Below are 24,653 nucleotides of genomic sequence, written 5' to 3' on the forward strand. Positions count from 1 at the left end.
GGAAGAGGCTCTCTTTATTGGAGACCCACTATATGCCACATGTGCATTTTATAAGTTATATTTCTTAAACATAAATATAATTTAATTTGAATTATATAAATGCATTTAATCTATTTTAAAGTACAATTATTTCTAGAGCTACAGAGTGTAGCCATGCAAAAATAAAAGCTTAATTAACTATGAAAGAATTTGTAACTTAATATGTTCCTAATACCAGCCTCAAAACTATAAAATAAAAACTGACCAAAATAAGCAAATATGGATATATTTACAAATTGAAAAAATCCTGGTAGACTTCACATGCTTCTTGATGGGGGGTGGGTAGTAGTGTATACATAATGTGTGTGTGCATGTGCTTATGGGGCCAGCAGTTGACGTCAGATGTCTTCGTCAGTAACTCACCACCTTATCTTTTGAGGCAGGATCTCTCTCTCTGAATCTGGAGCTCACCAATTCTACTAGACTGGCTGGGTAGCAATGTTCAGGAATGTCTTGTCCATCCAAACCCTCACCCCAGTGCTCTCAGCTCACAGTCAAGGGTCCCAACCTTACCTTTTACTTGAGTGCTGGCCATAGGGCACAGGTTCTTACGTTTGCACAGCAAACCATCTTCCCAGCCCCTAACCTGCCTTTTTTGATAATTAAATGATCAAGAATACAAAAATATTCATATGTAAAGCACATAATAAGCATATTAAATTCCACATTTAATAATGTATTTGAATGACTGAACTTCAATTATGCCATCAACCAGATTAAAACAATGTTAAGTGAAAAAAATCACAAAAGGAAATAAATGTTGTAATACACTTTTACAAAGCTTTTAAAATGCAAACTTGAGCAAATCAATAAGTAGAATTGTATAGAAATGCACAGTTTTGTCAGCAGCCAGGATCAGCCCATGGCCTTATCCATACCCAGCAAGTTTCACAGCTTCTGTTTTGTTTTTTTTTTTGTTTGTTTGTTTGTTTGTTTGTTTGTTTTTTTGCTTTTTAGATTTTTTTTCTATTTTTTTATTGGATATTTTATTTACACTTCAGATACCATCTCCTTTCCCCATCCCCCCCCAAAACCCTTATCCCATGCCCCCTTTTCCTTTTTTGCTTTTATACACTTTTTTTAAAATGTTAATCAAAGGCTTCATAAGTTTGGTAATGCTCAATCAGAAGTGTAACCCAATACCCAACCTAGATATATCAACTATCTTTGACTGATGGAGACACATGAATATCTGCCTTGATATCCCCCCTCTTTCTCTCTCTTTCTCTTTCTCTTTCTCTTTCTCTTTCTCTTTCTCTTTCTCTTTCTCTTTCTCTTTCTCTTTCTCATCACCTAGCTTCTCCTCTCCTTCTCCTCCTCTCCTTACTCCTTCTCTTCCTCTCGGTACTCCTCCCACCTTAGCTCCTCCTACATCACCCTTCCTGTTAAAATAAAACTTTTCTCTCAAAATACAATTAGAGCATAATTAGGCCAATTTGTACCAGTGAGATACAAGATAGTCCTAATACCCAGTCCATCATTTTGTTGACTAACCAGAACCTCTGTCATCTCTCCTAACTAAAACACTTAGTTCTGAACCTGGCTTTTGGCTATGAGACTATAAGTTTTCAACCCCGTCAGAAATCCAGAATGGCTGAGTTAACTAAAATTATGAGAAGCACAAAGCATAGCTTCTAAAACTTAGCCAATTTATAGAGACCACTGAACACCTGGACACTTTCTATACTACAAAACGTTGGAGCATCTGATCTTCAGCCTTCTGGCCCAGGATCATCTGACAGACCTTAGTGCTGCAGAATTATTAAGGGCTGATTACTCTGTCTAGGCAGATATGATCAGTCGACTATTCTGCAAGTGTGTCCTTTTCTGGACAGTAATTTGTCTGTAGATGGAAAGAGGCAATTCTTGCCTAGTGGCTGTCTCACCACAACTGGAGTAACTCCAAAGATGCTCAATGTCTTCTTAGAATCCAAGACAGGAAGCTGTCAGGAGCAGACAGGTCTCTAATCAAAATGAACATTACTACAGAAACGTTTGTAATGTCAATTCTGTGGACTTCTGACGTTTTGAAAACCAAATATCCATGTAAGGTAATCTGGACAGTTGTCTGTTAACTCCACTCAGCTATTTCTAAATAAAACATAGAAAACATCCTAACAATAGACTCCAAGCCATGAATTTGCTGTAGTCCCTTAACTCACAGGCTAACCGTCTCAAATCTGTTAAAAAAGTTAAAGAAGGACTAGGTCTAAGCCTTGTATTCCTAAATGTGTTATACAGGTACAATGCCTATGAGAGTATCAATATTCATCTCACTTTTATATCAATAAGAAGCTCATACCAATGAAAACCTTAAATTTGAAATCAAAGTAAATTTGTGCCATTTAAGAAGTTATAACTTCATCTTGATAATATTTGTACAGATTTCTACCAATAGGTTATGGCTATGCAATAAATCCTAGCTAATCCTCCCTATTCCCACAAAACCACTACTTTTCTTTAGAAAGACAGCCCGATATTAACCACCTCAGTCCCCAAGCCCAGGGAATAGGGGCACTGACTCTTCATTAACTTCTTCAAGCTGATTACGGGCGTTGAGATATTAGAAGAGGGGTGGGAGGAAGAGTAAGTTGATAAGCCTCTGATGCTGTGTCTTCACTGCATCCAGATGGAGAATTCCAGGACATCAGAGGTTTGAGCAGGTCTGCTCAGCTTGCTTGATGAGTAAATACACCAAGGCTGTGTATTCTGCAATATACAATTCTCAAAACAAATTTTAGTATCAAGATAATTTTTTTAAGAGGGCTGACATTTTATTAAAGATGTTGGTTCTAACAGCTTTTCTTTTTTTGGATTTTGTTTTGTTGTTTTTCTTTGTTTCTTTTTTTTTTTTTTTTTTTAACTAGAAAAGGACTACCTAAAAAATTAAAAGTGCGTTGAGAAGACACTTGATTTCACTGAGAGGGCATGACCTTTGAGTATCATTTCTGAAATATGATACATGCCTGATATTTATATTTGTGGAAAATAAAAAAATAAAGCAAATGGCAAGATTAAATTGAATTTGATCACTATTTTTATTATCTGAGCAAGTCATGCATGCTTATTTTGTTCAAATCCATACCATTTCTTCTTCTCCACTTTCTCTTCTGTCCTTCCTACCACTCTTCCTCCCAACTTCAAATGCTTTTTTTTTTTTTACTGAGTCCCCTTAGTACTGCCTGTGGGTGCATGGGTGTAGGACCGTCTCAAGAGAGCCTCTCAGGGGCCTGGGTAGTGAATAAGTCTTCTCAGCTCTCTGAACTTGCTCTAGACTAAGAATCATGTACCCATATCTGAGAAAGCACTGACTCCATAGGATAGCATGCAGTAGGCAGGAGTAGCAGAGGTGGGCTGGTCACTATATTCCGTGATATACTACTTATGAGTATGTTTACCAGCACCTGTTGTATGTATATGCACATAGATACATACATGCTTACACATGTAACTAACTGGAGAGACATCATTTCTAAGCGTGATATTTCTTTGTATGTGTAGGTCTCAAAACTCAGCTGGATTGAGAAAAAAATGGCTGCTACTCTGTTTGGGGAAATACCATCTTCAACAGTTCATGAAGCTTTGTCCAACTTCCTTAAGGTGTGTTTGTCTGTCATGTGAAATTGCTCTGCTGATACAACTTTAAACAATTAAATGCAGTATTGCTCATATCTAAGCATGGAGTATATACACCCACTCAATTAACTTTCTGTTCACCTGGTCTCTGCCTTACTCTGAAACCAGGTAAACAGTGCTTCCAGTTTCCAGATTAGAAATGCCCAGCTGTTGAAGTCTATACACATGTTCCAGTTGTTTTGTTGTTTGAAGGCCGGGATGAGGGAGAAGAACACATGAGTGGATGTTATCCAGATGAGGTTTTCTCAGAGCTCAGACAAGTACTGAACATGGAAGGGGGGGGGGGGGCAGTTGAACGATTAGTTTGAGTCATTCTTGGAATGACTCAAGATTCTCACCAAATGAGGAATATTGAGATGGAAGTGATTAGAGAGGAGAAACACCTGGTCAGCCAGAGCCCATCAGCAATGTGGGTGGCTCCCCTGGCCCTCTTACCCTACAGGCTCAGTCACACATCCAGACCTCTATCCAAAGCTGAAATAACAACTTCCTCTGATCTGTTCCTGTCTGTACTCTCTTCTGTGCCAAGGCCTTACACTGTTCACCTGTCAGTATTAGACTCTCCGACATACACAGTCACACACAATACATAAGTGTGTTCTTTGACAGTTAAAGTTGAGAACAAATTTAAGGTTTAATGGAAAAGTACTTAATTTAATGAGAGTATTTCCATACTTTGAAATACGGCTTTTAGGGACAATACAGTAGATCTAAAGATGCTAACATGAAGATTTTTCTGTGGCTCCAGGAAGGGAAAAAGTATAGAAAAAATCTCCACTTATGTATTATTTAAAAGAATAATTATTACTTCTGTTTCTATTTTCAATGAGTCATCTGAGGAGATGGCTGACGATGGTGGTACTCCTGGAGAATGAGATTGAAGCTGAGAATAAAATTAGAAAGGAGAAACTTGCCTTTTGAAATTTTGTAAATAACTGAATCTCTCAAGTTTTTTGTTTGTTTAAAGTCTTCCCTTAAGTTGTGTGTTCCTCTAGACTGGGGAGTGGAGTCTACTTGGGAGCTTATGTGCCTAACCACCTCGGCAAAAGGCGGCTCCACGGCACAGACTGACTTGGGTCCTTAGAAGAGCTCTGGCTTAGTATCCTGCCTGTACAGGAATTCTTTCCCCCAGAGATTAGGAACTGTGGGTGAACAGGTAGAGGTGGGCACACTAGTAGTACCTTCTACTTGGACCAGCTCTCTCATGGATCCTTTATGTCCTTTAAAAGCACCGCATGGGATAGACTTCAGGGGTTATTGACGTCATGTGACATGCCCGTAAGCAAACAAGTCTTAATCTAGTAGAGGATGCTTGCCTTGCCTCATCTCACTTTTCTAAACAGACTGAGGAATGTGTAGGCCCTGTCTCAGGACCGTATGTTGCCTGAGGGCAGATAGGACAATAGAAAGGAAGGGATGGCTCTGTAGATGCTTCATAACCATAATGAAAATGTCAGCCCACTGTGATTCTTTCTCCAAAGGCTGTCTCTACGCCAGGAAGGGTATTCAAGCATGAAACAGCCAAGTCGTGGGACAGTTTGTTGAAATGTGTCCCTTTTCATTATGACTGGTGTTCTTGTTATAACATTGCCATTACCCTTTTGTCTGCTTTCTCTTCAGACTGAAGAATTACAACCTGGTTATTCTGTGTCCAACTATATGTATACAGCCAAGGTAAGGAAGAGAACTGCATAAAGATCCCTCTGAGAACACTGCAGTAAATATGGGTTGCCTTTAATACAAATGTTTCTCTTCATTTCTAGTGTTATGCTGATCTTGGAGAATCTCGGGAGGCTTGGAAATTCTGTAACTTGGCATTGCTACTGCCTATTGTCACCAAAGAGGTAAGTCTAGGTGATGAGAAAGTGTGGGGAACTCACAGTACTGGGGTTCAGACTTTTCTTTATCAGTTAATACATGTATTTATTTTATTATTCCAGATTTGTTAAAGTATAATTAATAGATACATACATATATTTTTAGTGATTTATTTATTATTTATGAGTACACTGTACTATCTTCAGACACACCAGAAGAGGGCATCTGATTACATTTTCCATTACAGATGATTCTGAGCCACCATGTGGTTGCTGGGAATTGAACTCAGGACCTCTGGAAAAGCAGTCAGTGCTCTTAACCACTGAGCCATCACTTTTTGACTGCACAAAGATACACAAATCTTTGTTTTGTGTATGTGCTGTAAGACAATTACCACAATCAAGCTGGTGGATACATGCCTCACCACACACCAGTGTTTTCATTGTTGAAACCACCAAAGGTGCTCTCTTTCCTATTCAAGTGTTTGATGGAGAATTACTAACTATAGTCAACATTCTGGGCATTAGCTTCCAGAACTTAGTCATAAATGAGGCTCTTGCCCTTTAAGCACTTTAGGGATTGGAAGACACTGGGAATCGTGGCTGTTCTCTTCCTCTAAGATGAAATGTTCTCTGATAGCACAACTTGATTACTTGGATTTTGTGTGTCCATTAAAATGTTAAAAGTTGCTCAATCTCTGTAGAATAACTTGTCACTGGGAGATCAAACAAACCTTTACGGCAGACACAAATCATGAACTATCACCTAAAACACCTTGGTGCCTACTGTGTAAAACTGCAGGAAGAGACTGGGGAGATGTCTCAGTGGGTAAAGTGCTTAATGTACAACCAGGAGGATCTGGATTCAGATTCCCTAGCGCCACAGACAACATAATGTGCAGTGCTTCCTGCCTGGAATCCCAGCACTGGGTGGTGGGAAGGAGTATACTCCAGGTTTTCTAGCCAACCGTCTAGCTGGTACTGCAAGTTCCAGGTACAATGAGACACTGCCCCAAAACAAGGTAAAGAATGATAGAGGAAGAGACCCAAAATCAGCCTGTGACCTACACACACAGACACACACACCAGACACATACACCAGACAACATACACACACACACACAACACACATACACACATATAACAAACATATACACATATAACACACACATACACACGTATAACAAACATATATACATATAACACACACATACACATGTATAACAAACATATATACATGCACACATATAATAAACATATACATGTACACATATAACAAATATATAAATATGCACATATAAAACACATATGTACACATATAACAAACACCCATGTATGGATACACACGTGCACACATATATTCACACATAACAAACATACATGTACACATATAACAAACACACACATAGTTACAAAGGAGAAAGTTAATCAAACAGTCGGGAAAAAAAATATAGGCCGACTTCGCAGTTAAAAACACATTGACTATCCAAGGGGTTGCCATACTCAATCCCTAGGGCAGACCTAAGCATGACTATCCAGACCATTAAACTAAATAATAATAATTGCATTACATTTTATTGAGCTTTGAGACTCGGTTAGTTAAAAAGACACTGCTGCATTGTGCCTTGTGATTGTATTTAGCAATTTGGAATTCTGGCAGTGCTACAGCTTCAGGCACTCTTCAGGGTTAGCATTCCAGTCTGTGTACCTGTGAGTCGTTGTCTATATTCTGAATGAATAGAAATAAGTCAATATTTTTCTGCTCCAAACATTGTCATCTTCAGTTTTCAAAGGAAAAGAAATGCCACGGGGAAAGCATCATTCAGTGCTGTGATGTGGGATATAAAGAGTAGAACATGCCTCTTCCATGCCTTGGTTTATACTTGAGAATATACAGTGCATATCTAGATACTAGTGTCTCAAGATTCAGAGAAAGGATGCTCAGAGACACAAAGAACTTACTGCAGAGACTCCAAAGGGAGAAATCATTGTCTTCTAGCAGAGACCAGGACATACCAGAGATAAAGTTGGAAATATCTGTTTAATGTGTAAGTGTGGGCAGAGGATGTATCAGGTCACGGATACAAGCACAGAATGAGAAAGCAAAGACGTTAGCTGGAAAGGAAGGAATGCATGATGCAGTCACAGAAATAAGACTGAAAGGGGAACTAAGTAAGATCTGCCAAGGAACTGTGGGCTTAGAGCCAACCAGACCCACCCCACGGCCACTGGGGCAGGCTTGGTTCCACTGCATCTTCTGTAGGTTTGGAATTCCCACTGGGTATGTTGTCCTTCTAACACATTCCTAGTGGATTCTATCAGTTAGTAAAAGAGACAGAAGAGGTCCAGTTAGTAGGTCATAATGCCAGTACCCAGGAGGCAGACACAGGAAGATCACCATCCCAGTCTATACAGCAAGCTATGGACAAGGCAGGCCTATAGAGAGATTCTTTTTAGAAAACAAAAGATGCAGACCAGCTCAGATCCTAGAACTCTTTCTCTACATTACAAAGGCTACACTTGACAACAGATTTTGTCCCTCTGATTCTTGCTCTCTGTTCATGATGGAGACCTTATTGCCTTTTAGCGTCATTTCGATTATACATAGTCATTTAAAACCAACACCTGTTAGATTCTTATTAGAATCTGTTAGATTCTTATTAGAATGTAAGAGCAGACTTAAAGCTGAGGTGAGATGCCTCATTGACACGCACGTGTTTATGCATAAACTTCAGAGATTTCACAGGTAAGTCTAAGTAGATGCTGATGACACTGTTAGTCATTGGTCTGTAGGTCCCTTGTCTCTTCTCCAATCTTCTTCCTACCCCAATCCTGTATCTTCTCTCTGGCTTCAGTATTGTCTGTGTACCAGGGCTCCTCCAAGCTGACCCTCTAGACCTCTTTCCTGAGTTCTAGACTAATGTCCTACTTGACAGACATCTCTGCTTAGATGTCTCTCAGACATGTCAGATTCAATTCATCGTCAGACCTTTGTTCATGCCCATCCTCTTTATAAACAACACACACACCCCAGGCTGGGAAACCTTGAACTATCTTTAATGCCTCATTTGCCCTCAGTATCCCAAAAGCTAGACAGACATATTCCTAGTGACCAAAATCTCTGAATTCTTCTAAAACATGTCTAGAACCACTTCACTGGCACTGACTCTACTGCCACCACCAGAGTGGAGCACCCGCAGCTTCTTTCTTGTCTACAGATGATGAGAGCCTTCCATGTGGCCCCCAGGATCTCCATGTCTTCCAACAGACCAGCTAATAGCCCTTGGCAAGAAAGCTTCTCTTATTTTCCCTTCAAACCATAGGACAATTGTGACTGTGTATCTATTTGTATGATTATTCCATATAAATGTCTATTTTATTTACCACTGTATTCCTAGTGCAAGTATACTGTTGAGTGTATAGCACTCAGGAAGCCTTGGTTCAAAGACCCAGAACTGTCATTCACACAGATATGGGTAGTCTCAGCGGGGACAGTAAGCAGCACTGGCGTGAACGTAGCTTCAAAATCTGGACATTATGAAAATGGTTTTATAAGAAAAAAAGAGCATGAACAAACAATCGCCATGGTTTTTATTTTTCTAGTATTCATTTGTATTATTAAATTATTTTCTAAATGGGGGTGCGGTAGGGTTAGGAGATCAGTTTCCTCTTTGTCAAGAATACAGGATAAGGTGACTCATACCTGCAACCACCTGTCTCTGAAAGGGTTTCAGTCTGAAGTAGATCCAGTTAGTGATTTTGTAACTAGCTTATTCACTGCTAAACTAACATCAGCAAGAGTTCCAGAAGATGCCTCCCCTCCCCAGGTTCTTCCCTGCCCATAAACCTTCATAGTATCCTTCATGTTGTGGCACTTGTAACTTCTTTGCATTACAGTTATTTTGTAGCTGTGTCTATTGTCTCTCACACTGATCCACACCCAGTTGCTATTGAAACTGTCAGCCATTTGGTCCCTGAAGCCCAAATGAATGTGTATCAACAGGCTTACATCCCAAGAATTTGAAACTACCATATTTCCATTATTTATGTGAGCATCTCTTCACTCTAAGGAGCTAATCACAGATCCTAAGAAACAGTCTTTAAAACGGAAAATAAAAGGAATTCCCATGTCTATGGCAGAATGCAGTGATTGCTGAATGAAATAATTACCTCTTCAATAGCCTCACCACTGCCTGCCTGAATGCAATGTTTGAGTTCAGCAGCCTGGCATGTACCGAGAAGGCTCAGATGAGAGAGAAATTATAATACTTTGGTTTGCAGTGAAAGAGGCACTAAACTGTCTTTTAAATTAATGTATTTTCAGATGACATTTATCACTCATAGGAGAGTAATCTCAGTCTAAACTACTTGATAAAGTCAATAATGAAATATATAACATTTAAAAATGTAATATCACACACACACACACATGTATGTGTGGCTTTTTATAGGTAATCTCAGGTAACTTCAAATCCTGCAGCTTAGGCTAAGGCTTCTTCACACCTCTTAGAAAGGGAGACAGCACCACTGCTAAGACACTAGTGGAACCAATGTGTCAGCCTGTGGAAGACTGTCCCGTCCTGAATCCCACCCCGGACTTCATGGAGAAACAGCGCCTTACGTCAGCTTCATTCTCATACATCTGCACCCTGTGTGCACCTAAGAAACACGCAGTCTGTTTGTGATAGCCTTTCAAGGAAAATACCTACACCCAAGGATAGCTCACTTCAGAGTCCTTAGAGTCCCCGTAGAAATGTGTGACATCTCACTGTCCGTTTGGATTGTCTTTCTAGGACAAGGATGCACATAAAGAGGTGAAGAGAATAATCGGCTCTTTGAAGAGGTAAATAAAAGAACTTAGTCTTCTGCAGATGCAATGCACTCTTCTAGAATTAAACAGACTGTACTTTTATAATGTGTTTCTCCTTCATGTAAGATTATGTATTCTCATTTGATTTGAAGGTCTAACCTTGCCTTCTATGGCCAGTGCACTAGAGGCAAATCATGTTCTTTGGAGACAGTACTTACTCTAATGTTACTATATAATGATCTCTGGATACTTCGTTTTATTCATGTCAATAAACTACAGCCTTTAGAATGTTTGTGTAACCAATACTAACTCAGTCTAATAAAATGCACCCTAGTGAATGTTATTGCTTCAATAGACTTTATAAAATAATTAAATCATGATGAAAATGTAATCAATGGGCCGAGTTGCTAGAAAAAGAAGAACAAGAGAAGAAAGCACAAAATAGTCAGAGAAATGTGAATAGAACTGCAATAAAAATACCATTTTACTATCAAACTTGGAAGGCTTTTTCCTTTTCTTAGGAAGTATTACCATAAGATAAAATGTGTTTATATGTTGATAGTGCGAGGATGTTTCACTACAATCCTCTGGTTAAAATATGTCTAAAGCCTAAAAACAATATTAAGTCTAATCCTGCAATGTCTCATAGAAATAATCCTAAAGAGAAAGCACAGGGGATTGATGTGAACGCCAACGAGAAAACAGTCAATCATGCTTGAGTTCCACTACAGTAGAAATATTTTAATATTAAAAATAATTATATGCTCAACATGGTGACACATTCATAACTCCCACCACTTGGAAACAGGAGGTTGTCTGCGCATGGGTCCTGAGCCAGCCTGGGTTAAAAAGCAAGCACCTATCTCAAAAACAACATACACACATGTGTGATAGTATGTTTATGGCATGATATGCTACGCTACAGTATGCTATCATACGGGGAAAAGCAGGAAGATTGTTAGTCCTACATGGACTAAAAGCAAGACTCTTACCTGTCTTACCCGTGTGTGTATGTGTGTGTGTGTGTGTGTGTGTGTGTGTGTGTATTATAGGGAAATAATTGTTTGTGAACAAGACAAATGGTATATAGATGTAAAGTCAACTGTGTGAAAATATGCCAGAAAAGTATTAGTAGAAAATAAACTAAGATAATAAGAGAGTTGTGTGAGTCAGTCTTTTATTTGCTGTATTTCCCAATCTTCAGTAATAAACCAACACAATTTTAAAATGAAGCTTATTCATCAGTGATTGATAAAGATCCTGTGGTATCCTTCAACCAGCCTAGAAATCAAAGTAAAACTTGAGTTTTTTGTTTGTTCTCCCCAACACACACACACACACACACACACACACACACACGAGGTGGAAACTTAAGGGTTTATGGAGAGTCAGTTGTGTTAGATGGTGTTTTGCTGTGGCAAACACGTGAAGGAGTGTTTTCCTGAAGTGGACACAGGTATGAGGCAGTGACTGAAGCAGTCACAGTAGAGAGGGTGTTCTGCTAAAGCAAGCATGTGAAAGGACACGTGATGAAGGAGTCTTTGCTATAACATGCATGTACTGGTCTGCCTCGCATTGCATAGCTGAGGTCCATTTGTCGGGACTCCATAGATGCCAGCTGATTGGATGCACGTGCTGAGGCAAGGCATGTGGAGGACGCATAATCTTCGGAGGGTATAAATAGGACTTGGCCAAGTGACAGAGACAGAGCTTGGCTTGCTGGTACAGCCAGCTGTGCAACGCTTGTGGGTCTGTAGTCTTCACTGATGTTTGCTTCCCTGAAAAGCACAGCTGAGAACTTCTGGTGTTCCTGGTGGTCCCTCCTGCTGACTGGAGCCGAGGCTGAAGCCTGGCTGTCTCTGCTAGGTTGTGTCACCACCGTGGCTAACCCGACTCTCTGGAACTGGACTACTGGTGTATCCATGAAGTCTTTGCGAGTGGATCGAGCCTCCCCTGCCTTCCAACCTGTGAACTGAATTGCCAATTTCCAGACAACACAGACGGGAGTTGCTCTAAAGAACCTTTCTAAACAGGTCCACTTCCCCCATATCCTTTCTTTTCCACTACCGCTGCTGGGTGGTGGGCTAAAGAGGAGGTTAAAGCATTTAAGAACCATTATTGAAAATAGGCATTCAAAAAATTCACTCAAAACTCCTAAGCCCTCACTTAGAGATGCCAGTTACTTAAATGGAATTGTTTCTCTCTCATCTAGGGGCCAGTTGAGATACCAAATCCATCATTTTTCTCTACAGCTGATATAGAGGCTAAGTGGGTAGAAAGCAAGCAGGTCGCCTCCTGGCCTTTGCAGGGTCAACAGTGCTGTTGATAGTGATTGGCAAGCTCTAAAAAGCTAAAGAGTAATAAATAACACTACTAATAATATGCAAGTTGAGGCAGGCTGTTCCAGCTAGCAATAAATGGGCACAGCGTTAGCACATCATAGACTTCATGGAAACAGCTCCACAGCTCCTTCCAACAGAAAGCTAAAGTGTAGCGGCTTCCTCTAAGGAATAAGAGAAAGAGAAACAGTGTCCTTACAGATAGAAGAGACCCAAGCCATAAGACTAAATGGTCACGAATTTTAACAAGCTTTCTATTTGGTCCCTGCCGTCACTACATCTCCAGTAGGCAGGTTCAGAGCCACTGGTCAGATAACTCATGTGGTAGTTTGTGCATAAGTCCTTGGTCCAATAGCAATGTTACACTCCTCCTTCAGTCTTTGGAGTATTGGCGATTTCTGGCCCATATGGTAGTTTGTCTCACAGAGTGTTAATGGAGGAAACTCACGCACCCCACCCCACCATAGTCACACCTTCTAAAATTACCAATAAACCCAGGCTGTCTGTGCCCCATACACACTCTGGAGGACTCACATCTAGTGTGGCTGCTGTCCTCACCGAACCATGTAAGCAAGAAGGCACATGTGACGGGACCAACCCAAGTGTCTGCATTAATTTTTTTTGCCTTGTAACAACTATTTTTCTTGCACAGACTACTGTTTACATGTCGAATATTACATCCCCTCCAGGGAATTCTGCACAAGTTCTTCTTCGTGAATGCTAATTTCCTGTGGTTGAGTCACTCACCACTCAGAATACCTGACCTTGGAAAAACCAGAACATGGTCATGGTCGGCATGCAGGTATTGAGGCCAGACTAATGGGACCCCTTCCGCTTGAAGATCAAGTACACAGAGTCGGACTTCTCAGGAGACCTCATGTACAATGCTGGGCAAAGGGAGTTCTAATTCAGAACTCTGAGTATCTCCCGAAGATATGAATCAAGACTGTACGTTACAATTTCTCATAACACATGAGAGAAGTAAACACAGTGTTGTCTGACATCTTAGTGCTTTGATGTTTCTTAGTTTGTGTTGCTAGTGCTTCTCCTGCAGGACAATGGCCTTCTTGTAATAAAAATGGAGTCATGTCAGTTGGACTCCAACCTTATAGCACAAGTTTTTATTTTGTAATGGGTTTATACTTTTGAATCGGGAAATGCATTGGTTAAAGCTGAACGGGACCATTAATGCATCTTCTACACCAGACTTTCCATTTTAAATAAATAGTTTAAGCTCTGATAGAAGAGGAACATAGTCGGGGCCAGAAAATTGAAATGACCATGCCAGGCCTGGGTCTAGTTGGAATCTCATGTATTCTCAAATCCACTTTGAGCCTAGGACTATTTACATGTCATTACTGGAGTCCAGCATGCCTAACATAGAATCGGCGCTCTGAGAACCGTAACTTGCACGGTGATTAATAACTACTCCCAAGTTGTTTTTCCTGTATCAACTTATTTTGTACACCAGTGGATCTCAACCTTCCTAATACTGCGACCCCACTCCTCATGTTGTGATGACCCCCAACCATAAAATTATTATGTTGCTACTTCACAGCTGTAGTATTGCTATTGATATGAATTGTAATATAAATATCTGAAATATAAGATATTTGATATGGGATCCTCAAAGGGGTCGAGACCCACAGGTTGAGAACCACTGTTACACACCAACCCTATGCAGAAAGGGCGTTTGATTTTATCCTGTCTACATCGTGGATACCAGAACACAAGATATAAACTATCATGCCCTGAACATGAGACTAGAAGCGGGAAATGCTTCAGGGTCCATGTTGTGGTCTGAGTCACTGCATTCTCCTGTCATGTAAATGGGGGAGAGGGGAGTGAGCAGAAGTAGAGCAAACAAAGGATAGAAAGTAGCAAGAAGGCACGAAACGGAAGGAATGGGGAAGAAAGGTGAGAGAGTAAGAAGAAAGTAAAGAAAGATACTTATTATATTAGCTGTAGGGTTTTTTTTTCTAGTGTTCTATTGTAGATTTCTGACAACCTATTGCATAATCTTCTAATGTTAGTTTTTCTCATATGTTTGCCTTAGCCTCCTCACCTAGATAAGAGGCGAAGAGGGTAGGGAAACCTAGCTTGAGCAACGCGACCTATTTTGTCTCAGTGCATAGGAAGAGTCTCGTTGTAAACTTTGTAGCTTATTAACTGTGATGAACAAGACTGGCTTCTTCCCCAAAGACAAGGTAGACTTTAGCTGTTCTCCTGAGGTTCTGTTATCTTGGCTCTCCCAGCTTGTATTTCGCTTTAAGTTCCGGCAGCCAAGTCATTAAGGATGAGCTTGGGGTTTTTTTTGTTTTGTTTTGTTTTGTTTTTTAGTAGCTTTATTGAGATATTATTGACCTACACATAATTGCATACATTTTGACACACATCATTCGACAAATTTTGTCATGTGCATATGCCCGTGAAATCTCCAGCACAATCAAGAACATCTCTATAACTTTAAACTCTAGCCCCTGCCCTTCAGAGTCTTCCCCGTCTTCCTCTGCCTCTTGCTCCCTGCACAGCCACACACAACCACCAACCTACTTGCTGTTGCTGTAGACTGAGTCCTGGGATAAAATACAGCTCAGAAGTAGAAAAAGAATGAACTGCTACATGTTACACAAATAGATGAGCCTCAAGGTAATTATGCTTAAAGAAGTCAGATAGGAAGAAATCCGCTATGTATGTTTATGTAAAATTCTACAATGCTCAATTCACAGCAACACCTTCTGGCATAATGGAAGCCAGCCAGCGCAAAGGAAGTCCCCTCCTGTCAAATCCTGTCCCTGTCCTCATCCATGTGTTGTGTGTCCTCATCATCGCCTGACCCCCTTCAGTTCAAGATTGATTTCTATGTCCTACAACCAAAATGTATAGAGTCCTCAGCACTGGGCGCGTATCCTCTAGCCATGGTGAGCGAGAGCAGCGATGGCAGCAGCCTCTGGGGCCTGAGCAGTCACTACAGGAGACGCCCCAGGCCTAGCACCAAGATTCATGTTTTATAACTCATCTCTGAGAACAGCAATGTCCTCCCATGCAGGGGTCCTTCCAAATGCCTTTTTAAAATCATAACATCGATTTTTAGGGCTTTTCCTTCCTCTCTGAGTGTCTCACATACCACGATTTTCCACTTTCATTCAAGGAAAAATAATTTTTAATTAATACATGAGTTATTTAGAAATCTGTTTGGTTTCCTCTGTTTGAAGTTTTGCAGAGATCTTTCTGCTGTTGGTATTTACTTTAATTCCATTGTGATCAGAAAACATTTTGTATGTCTTGATTTTTTTAATTCGTTGAGACTCTATGGTGCAAATAGTTTCTATTTTGGTTAGTGGTCAGTATACACTATATATATATATGTTCTTTTGAGAGAGAGAGAGAGAGAGAGAGAGAGAGAGAGAGAGAGAGAGAGAGAGAGAGAGAGAGAGATCTGTACTGTACAGACTGGTCTCAAACTCTAAGTGAACCTCCTACACCTCAGCTTCCTGAGTAGCTGGGCCTTTAAGTATTAACTACCATTGCTGGAAGAAAATACATTCTTTAGAAATCAATTATGTTAAGTCGGATGAACAGTATCCTCAGGTCTTTTAATTCCTTTGGTCTCCACTGCTTTCTCAAGTCAGCAGAATTGGGTTCCCAGCCCGTGGCCTCGAAACCTTCAAGGTTCAACAGCCCAAGCTGGAGCAGCTGTGCAGTTTGTCTTGTTGCAGCTCTCAGGAATCATTTCTTCCTTCTCTTCTGTACATTTCTTAAAACCACTTCTGCCCGTGCTCCATCCATGCAGAGAGCCACGTGGTAGACCTTTGTGAAGATGCATCATTGCATGTAAACTTGACTCATCGACTCTCTACTCTCCACAATTTATTATCATGTATCATTTGATACACATGACTAACTCAAAAGTGTCACATGCCTTTGTTACACAAGCGCTCATAATGTTTCAAATAAATCTACTCTATAAAATAAAGCAACTAAATCACCTATGAAGTTGGACTTTGTTAGAGCTAACCCTTGTTTGTTTTTAAACAGCATCCTTGCTCTTGGCAATAAAATTAATTGCTTATGAGGACTTGTCTTATTTTCCCCTCCGTGGGCTTTTCATGTTGGCTCACTTTAACCAGTTTAAACTTGGGAAATGTAATTTAATACTAGGAAAATAATCTGCTGGAAATCACTGCATTAGACATTACTAATGCCACATAGCCGTGGTTCCAGCAGGGCCCTAATTGGACAGTCCCTTCCAGCTAGAGAGAAGGGCCTGCAGTGTTGGCTGCAGAATGCATCTGGCTCTGCTCACAGTGTTGACTGGCATACGTTTTTAAAGGTCTCAGTTGTAAAGATAGTGATTTTACAGCCGGGCCATTAGTTGTTCTCATTCTTTGTTTGAAATTATTTTAGTCCCCTTGTTTTCTTTAGCTCTGGGAGCTCAGGATTTCTTGCCATTACAATTAACCAAACATTTATTGAGCTAATATTGAAAGACCAGATTTTATGAGGACCTAAAGTATATATAATTTGTGGAATTTGAAATAGAAAAAATACAAGAAACACAAATACAAAATTAGCTTTGAAAGTGACTATAGTTTTACAATGCAGAAGATGTTCTAACAAATTATAAAATTTCAAAAGCTAAAAATACAATAGTTATCATAAAAATCCAAGAAATAAAACCCCTCATATTATCCACTGCATGGCATAGCTCTGCCATACTTCAATGTTGTGCCATATACTTTTTGTTCCTGTTATCTTATGTCATGACATTTTTCAATGTCACTGATCTTGCCTCTCAGGAAATGGGGTAGCATTTGTGTTTTATTGAAAATGATGTAGAAAGGCTACATCACTGCCCTAGTTCACCTTTGCAGTGATGTGGTAAAGCTTCTCAGCATCCCTTCTCTCTAAATTGATCCCTCTGACCTCTCCAGGCCCTTGAAATCCTTAGGCTGCCACAGCAATGGAACCAGCTCTGCCCGGCCTCTGTGCTTCCAGAGCCCACCCATCTCACCTGCAGCCATGGTGGGTCCCATTGATCCTTGAAATCCAAGTCATGGTGGATCCTCAGCAGGGAAGCAAGATCTTGTCTTGTGAAGTCAAAATCAGGATCTGAAGCCCCACATATGTCCACAGAAGTAGGCTGTTACTGATGATGTGGAAGCTGAATACTCTTCATCTCAAGCATCAAATCCTCTAGGCTGTGCAGTAAACCCCATGGACACACCATCCTCCTTGGCTCTCCACGACTTCCTCCTGAAGCTTATCCCTTGGGAGGATAATGAAGCAAAGAATGACAGACTGATAACAACATTGTATGGTCTTTTCAGTTTTACCCACTGCTTAAAGGCCAGTTCGGCTGTACTTGCTGTGCTGTTGTCCTACCTGTCCTTCCAACAGAGCTCCAAAATTGTCTCATTGTACATATGTTGTCTGCATGCCAGACAGACTAAATTGGTTGGTCATTACTCAAAGGCTTTCTGGTACTCTTCTGGCCAACTGCTAGGCTTTATTCCCTATAGGAATCAATGCCTCCACGACTGGCCATTGAAGTCAAAGCCTGGCTCCTCGATGAAAAGTCCCCATCAAAACCTCAGGGCCTGTCATCCAATGTGATCTCACCCACCTCAAAATGCCAGCACACTTTTCTGTGTTTTCTTTTTGCCCAGCCAACGTCAGTGAGGTGAAACAGATGTTCTGTGTCACTTACCTCAACAGCACCTGTCCATGTGTGCTCATTTAACGTTTGTGAAACCAAATAAAACAAAGCCAGGGTCCTAAAGTGGAAGGTTGAGAACCAGCACCATCCTTGGCTGTGGTGTGACAGGGGATGGGGCAGAGAACAGGCATAGAGGGAGAGGCAAGCAAAGGGGCAGGGCAGGGCCACAGGAGGGCTAGCAAGCTGGAGGCCAAGCAAGGAACAGCAGAGCTGACGCGCTGCAGCGGCCATGTTTAAACGTGTCACATCTAATAGTGTAGTAAAACTGTTTAGTCCCTGGGATTGGTTAAGAAAAAAAATCATGGGAATAAATGGCTGGAAGAAAAGTTAAATTTGATGACAACATACACCTAGTTCATTCAAATGGGAAACTAGACCCAGGGGCCTGATTTCCAACACTCTTTTGGACAGCACAAAAATAAATCATATTGGAGGCGTATGTTCAACTTCAAATCACTCAGGATTAATGCCCTCAGGACTGACTCCATTTCTCTTTACTTTGTTTCTACTTTCTAAAAATTAAAACGGTTAAAAAAATAAAAGACAAAAAAAAATTGTCTTGACATTTGTAGAATTGTTAACTTAGCCAAGACTGTAACAAGTGTCTCCCCTGGGAGAGGGAGGATCTGTGGAGGTGGTTCACTGGAAACAAAAACAGGAATTTAAGAGAAATTTTGAAGAGAGCTTGGGAGCCATATGAGATAAATTCATAGAAGGTGCCTGACTCTTACGGAGTTGTCCCTGAGAGTGGCTTCCTCCGTGAGATGTTTCTGTTATACATTGTCTCCCTTTTTTTATTTTGCATTGACATGTACATTTTCACAGCTACAGAACTGTAATGTGTACCTCATAACATGCTTGAGATTATGTTTTATCTAATACTTGCAAATCCGTGCCATGAATGGCCAGAGAAACTTAGGAGTAAGGGAGAAAGTTCATCTGAGTTCCCCAAAACTCGCTCAGCTAAGTGTTGTCAGCACCCCATTTCTTTGCAAAGAACAACTTGCTTGTGAACAGTCATTCCTCATCGTCTCCAGACCTTCCTCCAGGTCACAAGGATGGACGGAGTTTCAGAATGGAACCTTTTCAGGAAGCACAGTGCCAGCGAGGAGTGTAGTGACCATAAATGTCGAGCCCTCTGTTTAAGGTCCTGTCCAAGAGCGAGCTGATGAATTGGGTCACTTCCTAAAAGGATCATTCTACCAAGTAGCTTGTACACCACCTCGGCTCTGCTCAGGGCTCACTCAGTGTCTTTCATCGTAGTTTTGGGGACCAGCTGCAATACTACAGACCAGCACCTCAGGGAGTTCTTTCAAGTGAAGGCTATCTCTGATTTTCTCAAAATGCAAAAGCTGTCTCGTTTTTTACATTAAATGTACTGAGCTGTAGATTATATATAAGAAAATGCTGATAACTTACTTGTATCATTTGTAAAGTTCCTTTTGCCCTCTCCCACTGGGGGGCCCCTATCCACCTTCACCCCAGCCCCATTTAACTACTAACCTGCCTTCTGGCACCTTGGGTCACTGTTTTCTAGAACGCCACAGAAATGGAGTCACATATAGATTCCTAAACGTGGCTCTTTGGCTGTGGCTGAGCATATTTTTGAGATGCATGGACAACATAGAGACATGTAATGTTTAATATCATTTTGGAGTCATCTCTAGCTTGAAAACAGCAAGGTTATTTCATGCCTGTGGGTTGACTTAAGGCTTGAAATTATGAAAAGCTGACTTGAATTTTTATGCATAGGTCTTTCTGCAGATTTGGGTTTTTTGTTTGGTTGTTTGTTTGGTTGGTTGGTTGGCTTTTTTGCAGACATATTTTGGTGTTTCTCATAACAAGTATGCATTAACGTCATAAAGCGGCACCAAACCACTTTTCAAACAGTTGTACCGCTTCCTGGTTGCCGCACATGCGCAAATGCTCTTGGCGTTCTCCGTCTTTAATTTCCCACATCCTACCAGCTGTATCTCCGAGTCCTTCTATAGACACGTTTCTGCTGCTGATATAGAAAACTTTCCTGTGTACTTTTAAGCATCTTCTTCCTGAACTCAGTTATACCGACTAGTTCAATGTCACCAATTCTGATTAACTCTACGACCACCAAAGATGTCCTTGTTGGTTGCTAGGAAACTGTTATTTGGGTTTTTCTTAACGTTTTGTTCTTGTCAACACGTTAACCAGCAGCTCTTCTCTCCCTCCCACCTCAGGTTGAGATCACCAAATGTGACCTTTAAGTTTTGTCCGCAAGGAGATGGAGCCTGTGACATGACACTTGCTGTTCAGTCAAGTGCACAGGAGCTTCCATTGATTCAGTCCCATCAGCCAGTCTGTTCTGTGACCTCTTACAACACTGACCTTTGGCACTGAGTGACATGCTTTTGATGAATTGTTACCTCATCCGTAGGGACACACACCACTTCCTAGACATTAAAAACGTTTATCTGTGCTCTTATGCTGATCAGAAACTACTTTTAAAGTTAAGCTTGCCCTTTTCCTTTTGAGAGATTCAGTCTAAGATAAAATTTGGTCTACATTTTGGGGCAGTCATTTCGTGGCAACCCAAACTTTCATCCCTAAGACGTTATGTGATTGCCCCCCCCCCACCCCCAACCTCCTGCCCTTGTTGACAATGTAAAACGAAACTTGTCTGGCCTGGCTCTTATCTCTGTGAAATAGCACATTGTTTTAAGTTTCTCACTGCATCTACTAATTTCAAAAGAACACATGTCTTGTTTGTTTGTTTGTTTGTTTGTTTTTAATAAAGATGCAGAAATTCAGATAAAAGGAATTTTAATGAGATGTTTATCCCTCCAGCTCTTGTTTTCTTCTGATGATGATGAAGAAGAATACTGACTTTTCTTTACTTTCCAGAATCTCCTTGGGGATGCTCTAGCAAGGGTCCTGACAGGAAGCCATCACTGTGCTGAAGTTAGGCAGTGGGTCTTTATGAGATCTGGATGCCTCCCACCCATTGCTTGCCCTGCCTGGAAATATGTCACCTCCTACCCTGTCCCTGCCAAAAGAGCCTGTTTCAGACAGAACACTTGACTTGTGCTAGACATGATGCACAAAGGCTGGACCCAGGCTAGACCACCCAACCCTACACCCTAACAACACCATACCTTGGTGCCTAAATGGCAAAAGTGTTGAGTTCTGACAAGCTTAGTTCTAGCTGCTTCCTTGAAACTATCCCAAATAGAGGAAGCTCAGGCATGAAAACCAGACTTCTTCAGAGGAGAACTTTGGGTTTCCAGTGATCAAGTTTCAACAGACCTTCTACCAATCAATAAGATAACCAATAGCCATACGTTATTGAGAACCATTCAAGATCCCAGAAGATATTCTGCATTGTCAAAGAAAGATTAAATTATAGGTGATAATTAAAATATTTAATATGGTAATATGCTGTAATGGATTAAAATGCTCTAAACTGACATCCTTCAAAGTTTCTTTGGTCTTGGTTGCTTGGTTTGGTTTGGTTTGGTTTGGTTTGGTTTGGTTTGGTTTGGTTTGGTTTTTCGTCTTTTGAGTGTTTGTTTTTGTTTTGGGGGGCTTTGAGGGACTTGTTTTATTTTATTTTTGAGCCAAGGTCGCACGATACAGTTCAAGCTGGCCTTAACACACAGTTCTCTTGTTTAGATATCCTGAGTACTGGTTTTATAGATACATGCTACTATACTCAGCTTCCAAATATTTTTAATTTGCATTTTACTTATTATTATCATTTATTATTTCTATGTTTAAATGCAGATATCTGTATGCCATGGTATGTATGTGTATCTCTGTGTGTGTATATGTGTGTGTCTGTATGTGTCTCTGTGTATGTGTGTGTGTCTGTGTGTGTCTCTGTGTGTGTCTGTGTGTATCTCTCTATGTGTGAGTGTATGTGTCTGTGTCTGTGTGTGTGTCTGTGTGTATGTCTGTGTGAGTGTGTGTCTGTGTGTGAGTGTGTGTGTGTCTGTGTCTGTGTGTGTGTGTCTGTGTATATGTCTGTGTGTGTCTGTGTGTGAGTGTGTGTGTATGTCTGTGTGTGTGTCTGTGTATATGTCTGTGTGAGTGTGTGTCTGTGTGTGAGTGTGTGTGTGTGTCTGTATCTGTGTGTGTGTCTGTGTATATGTCTGTGTGAGTGTGTGTCTGTGTGTGAGTGTGTGTGAGTGTGTGTGTGTGTGTGTGTGTGTGTGTGTGTGTGTAGACAACTTTATGGAGCTGGTTTTCTCTTTCCAGTCTCACATAGATTCCAGGGATAAACTTAAGACTTTGGGCTTATGCAGTGTAGAACACAGTCTAGGAATAGACTCATGTGAGGAGAATTCTGAGAGCTTGTGAGACACTGCAAGAAAACAAGTCTTGTGAGCTCAGTTTCTTCAAAACACAGACTTGTTCTCAGCATGTGTTTCATACTCCTCCCAGGAGCAGCAGATAGGAGTGAGTTTACTTCAAATTATTTATTATGGCTTGCAGGCGTCATTCAGTTAAATGTTTAAACTATCCTTTCTATGCCTCTGTGTAAAAACATGTTTTTGCCATGTGCTGCTTGTACTTGTGATTGTATACTTCTTGAACTCAAGAGAACTTCACCCATGTGACTGTTCTTGGCCCCTCAGAGTATAGATTGTCTGAGACCCTGAATAAAGTTGGCTGCTCGTGAGACCTTAGTTGGCCTCATTTATTGTCTCCATTCTCCCAGATCCGACCACCTTTGGAGTGATGACAATACAGCATATGCTGTCTCACTGGCCATCCAGGTATTGATGTTAAATTCCCTAATATATTTTGATTGATTGATTGATTGATTGATAAGTTACAAACATTAATACCATACTAAAATGTTCATAAAACATACACAAATATAAAACATCTTATTAGGGGGCAGGAAGATAACTCAACGGGGAAAGTGCTTGCTATGCAAGCATGAGGAACTGAGTTCAAATCTCCAGTCCCCTCTGTAAAAATCCAGGCAATGGCAGTTCACATCTATGATTCTTGCACTAGGGAGACAGAGAAAAATTGGATCTCTGTGCTCTCTGCCCAGCTGGCCTAGAAGAATTCAGGTTTGGTAGAGACCTTGCTTTAAGACATTTGGAAAGCATGAGGAAGACCCCTAACATTGGCCTCTGGCCTCCACGTGCACATGAACATATATCCACACATACATCATACACACATACATGCAAAGGAGCAAGAGAGAGAGAGAGAGAGAGAGAGAGAGAGAGAGAGAGAGAGAGAACATCTTATAGGATAAAATAGCCAGATTTTTATTTTAAAAAATTTTCATGAGAAAATAGTTATTTTCTTAATATAACTCAAGATGCTTAAGAATTAACTCTTGACAAGCACTAACATTGAAGTCAGGAACAGCACAAGAGGGTATTTCTACTACTGTTACTTAACAATGTCCTAGAGAAATTTGCCCTAATGAGCAAAACAACTGATGAAGTAGAGTGAAACATTATAGAGAATACAATAAATACCACTCTTATCCTAGTACACTTATATATGTGGAAAATCTGGGGGATTAACTACAATACAGCTTTCAGCTATGAATGTATTAATATGTATGAAAATAGTAACCATCACCAACACATAGCAACCAATTAGAGGATAGCCTGGAGAATAAATGCTTCATTTTCCATAACCTAAACAAAATCAAATATCTTGGAATAAACAATAATCCAGTAAAAACTGAAGGACCCCAAGGGTTTTAAAAAACCAGAAAGACATGCGACATTTTGATAAGATAGATAGAGTTCTAAAATCACCAAATGCTCTTCATGTAGACAATGCATGGCCTGCACTTTCTATACAAGGTCTGACCAAAACTGTTTTTGTTTTACGTTCCAGGAGGAAAGCTAACAAGAAGAATGGTAATAACCACTGAAAAGGTCAAGTAGAGAGATGTGGTGAACTACAGAGACTAAAAAAATAAAAGTATAAAACTATAGTCCTCAAAGACACACAGTGAGTGGATAGATAAGCTGACGAGACAGAATAAAAAGCCTGTCTCTGTATGTATATATTTAGATGTCATGCTAGCTTAACATGTGATAAGAGTGGCATGAAAAAGAATTATTCAAAGAGTGAGGTCTTAGAAAGTTGGGGTGGGATAGAAGAGAGCTGGAACAAGCTAGATCATGTTTAAGCAACTGGCTGAGATCTTGTTTATGCAGAAAGAGTCAGGCGTACCTCACACTTCCCCTAGGACCACGGGGCCCCTAGGTCTACTGATGGGCAGTAGTTGTGTCTTCCTCGCCACATCCCATGACACATCCCCAACACCACATTCATAA

General features: G+C 40.6%; 1 protein-coding gene across 11 annotated transcripts in view; it reads left to right on the forward strand.

Moving 5' to 3' along the window:
• The window catches only part of Rmdn2 (regulator of microtubule dynamics 2), an 80,129-nt gene extending 55,810 nt beyond the window's left edge, over positions 1-24,319 (forward strand). For 4 of the 11 annotated variants that reach the window (XM_076942304.1, XM_076942303.1, XM_076942305.1 and 1 more), the window contains 5 exons: positions 3,541-3,639; positions 5,296-5,349; positions 5,439-5,519; positions 10,286-10,335; positions 12,089-13,695. In XM_076942304.1, coding sequence (XP_076798419.1) covers positions 3,541-3,639; positions 5,296-5,349; positions 5,439-5,519; positions 10,286-10,335; positions 12,089-12,278 — 474 coding nt within the window. In that variant the 3' untranslated portion in view covers positions 12,279-13,695. Of the gene's footprint in view, positions 1-3,540; positions 3,640-5,295; positions 5,350-5,438; positions 5,520-10,285; positions 10,336-12,088; positions 13,699-17,575; positions 20,546-20,573; positions 23,022-23,053; positions 23,112-24,207 lie in introns of those variants that run through there. The other 7 variants (XM_076942308.1, XM_034514594.2, XM_034514593.2 and 4 more) reach the window with 7 other exon arrangements.
• Positions 24,320-24,653: the final 334 nt, after the last annotated feature.

Source organism: Arvicanthis niloticus, chromosome 11 (genome assembly GCF_011762505.2).
Source record: "Arvicanthis niloticus isolate mArvNil1 chromosome 11, mArvNil1.pat.X, whole genome shotgun sequence".
Taxonomy (NCBI): domain Eukaryota; kingdom Metazoa; phylum Chordata; class Mammalia; order Rodentia; family Muridae; genus Arvicanthis; species Arvicanthis niloticus.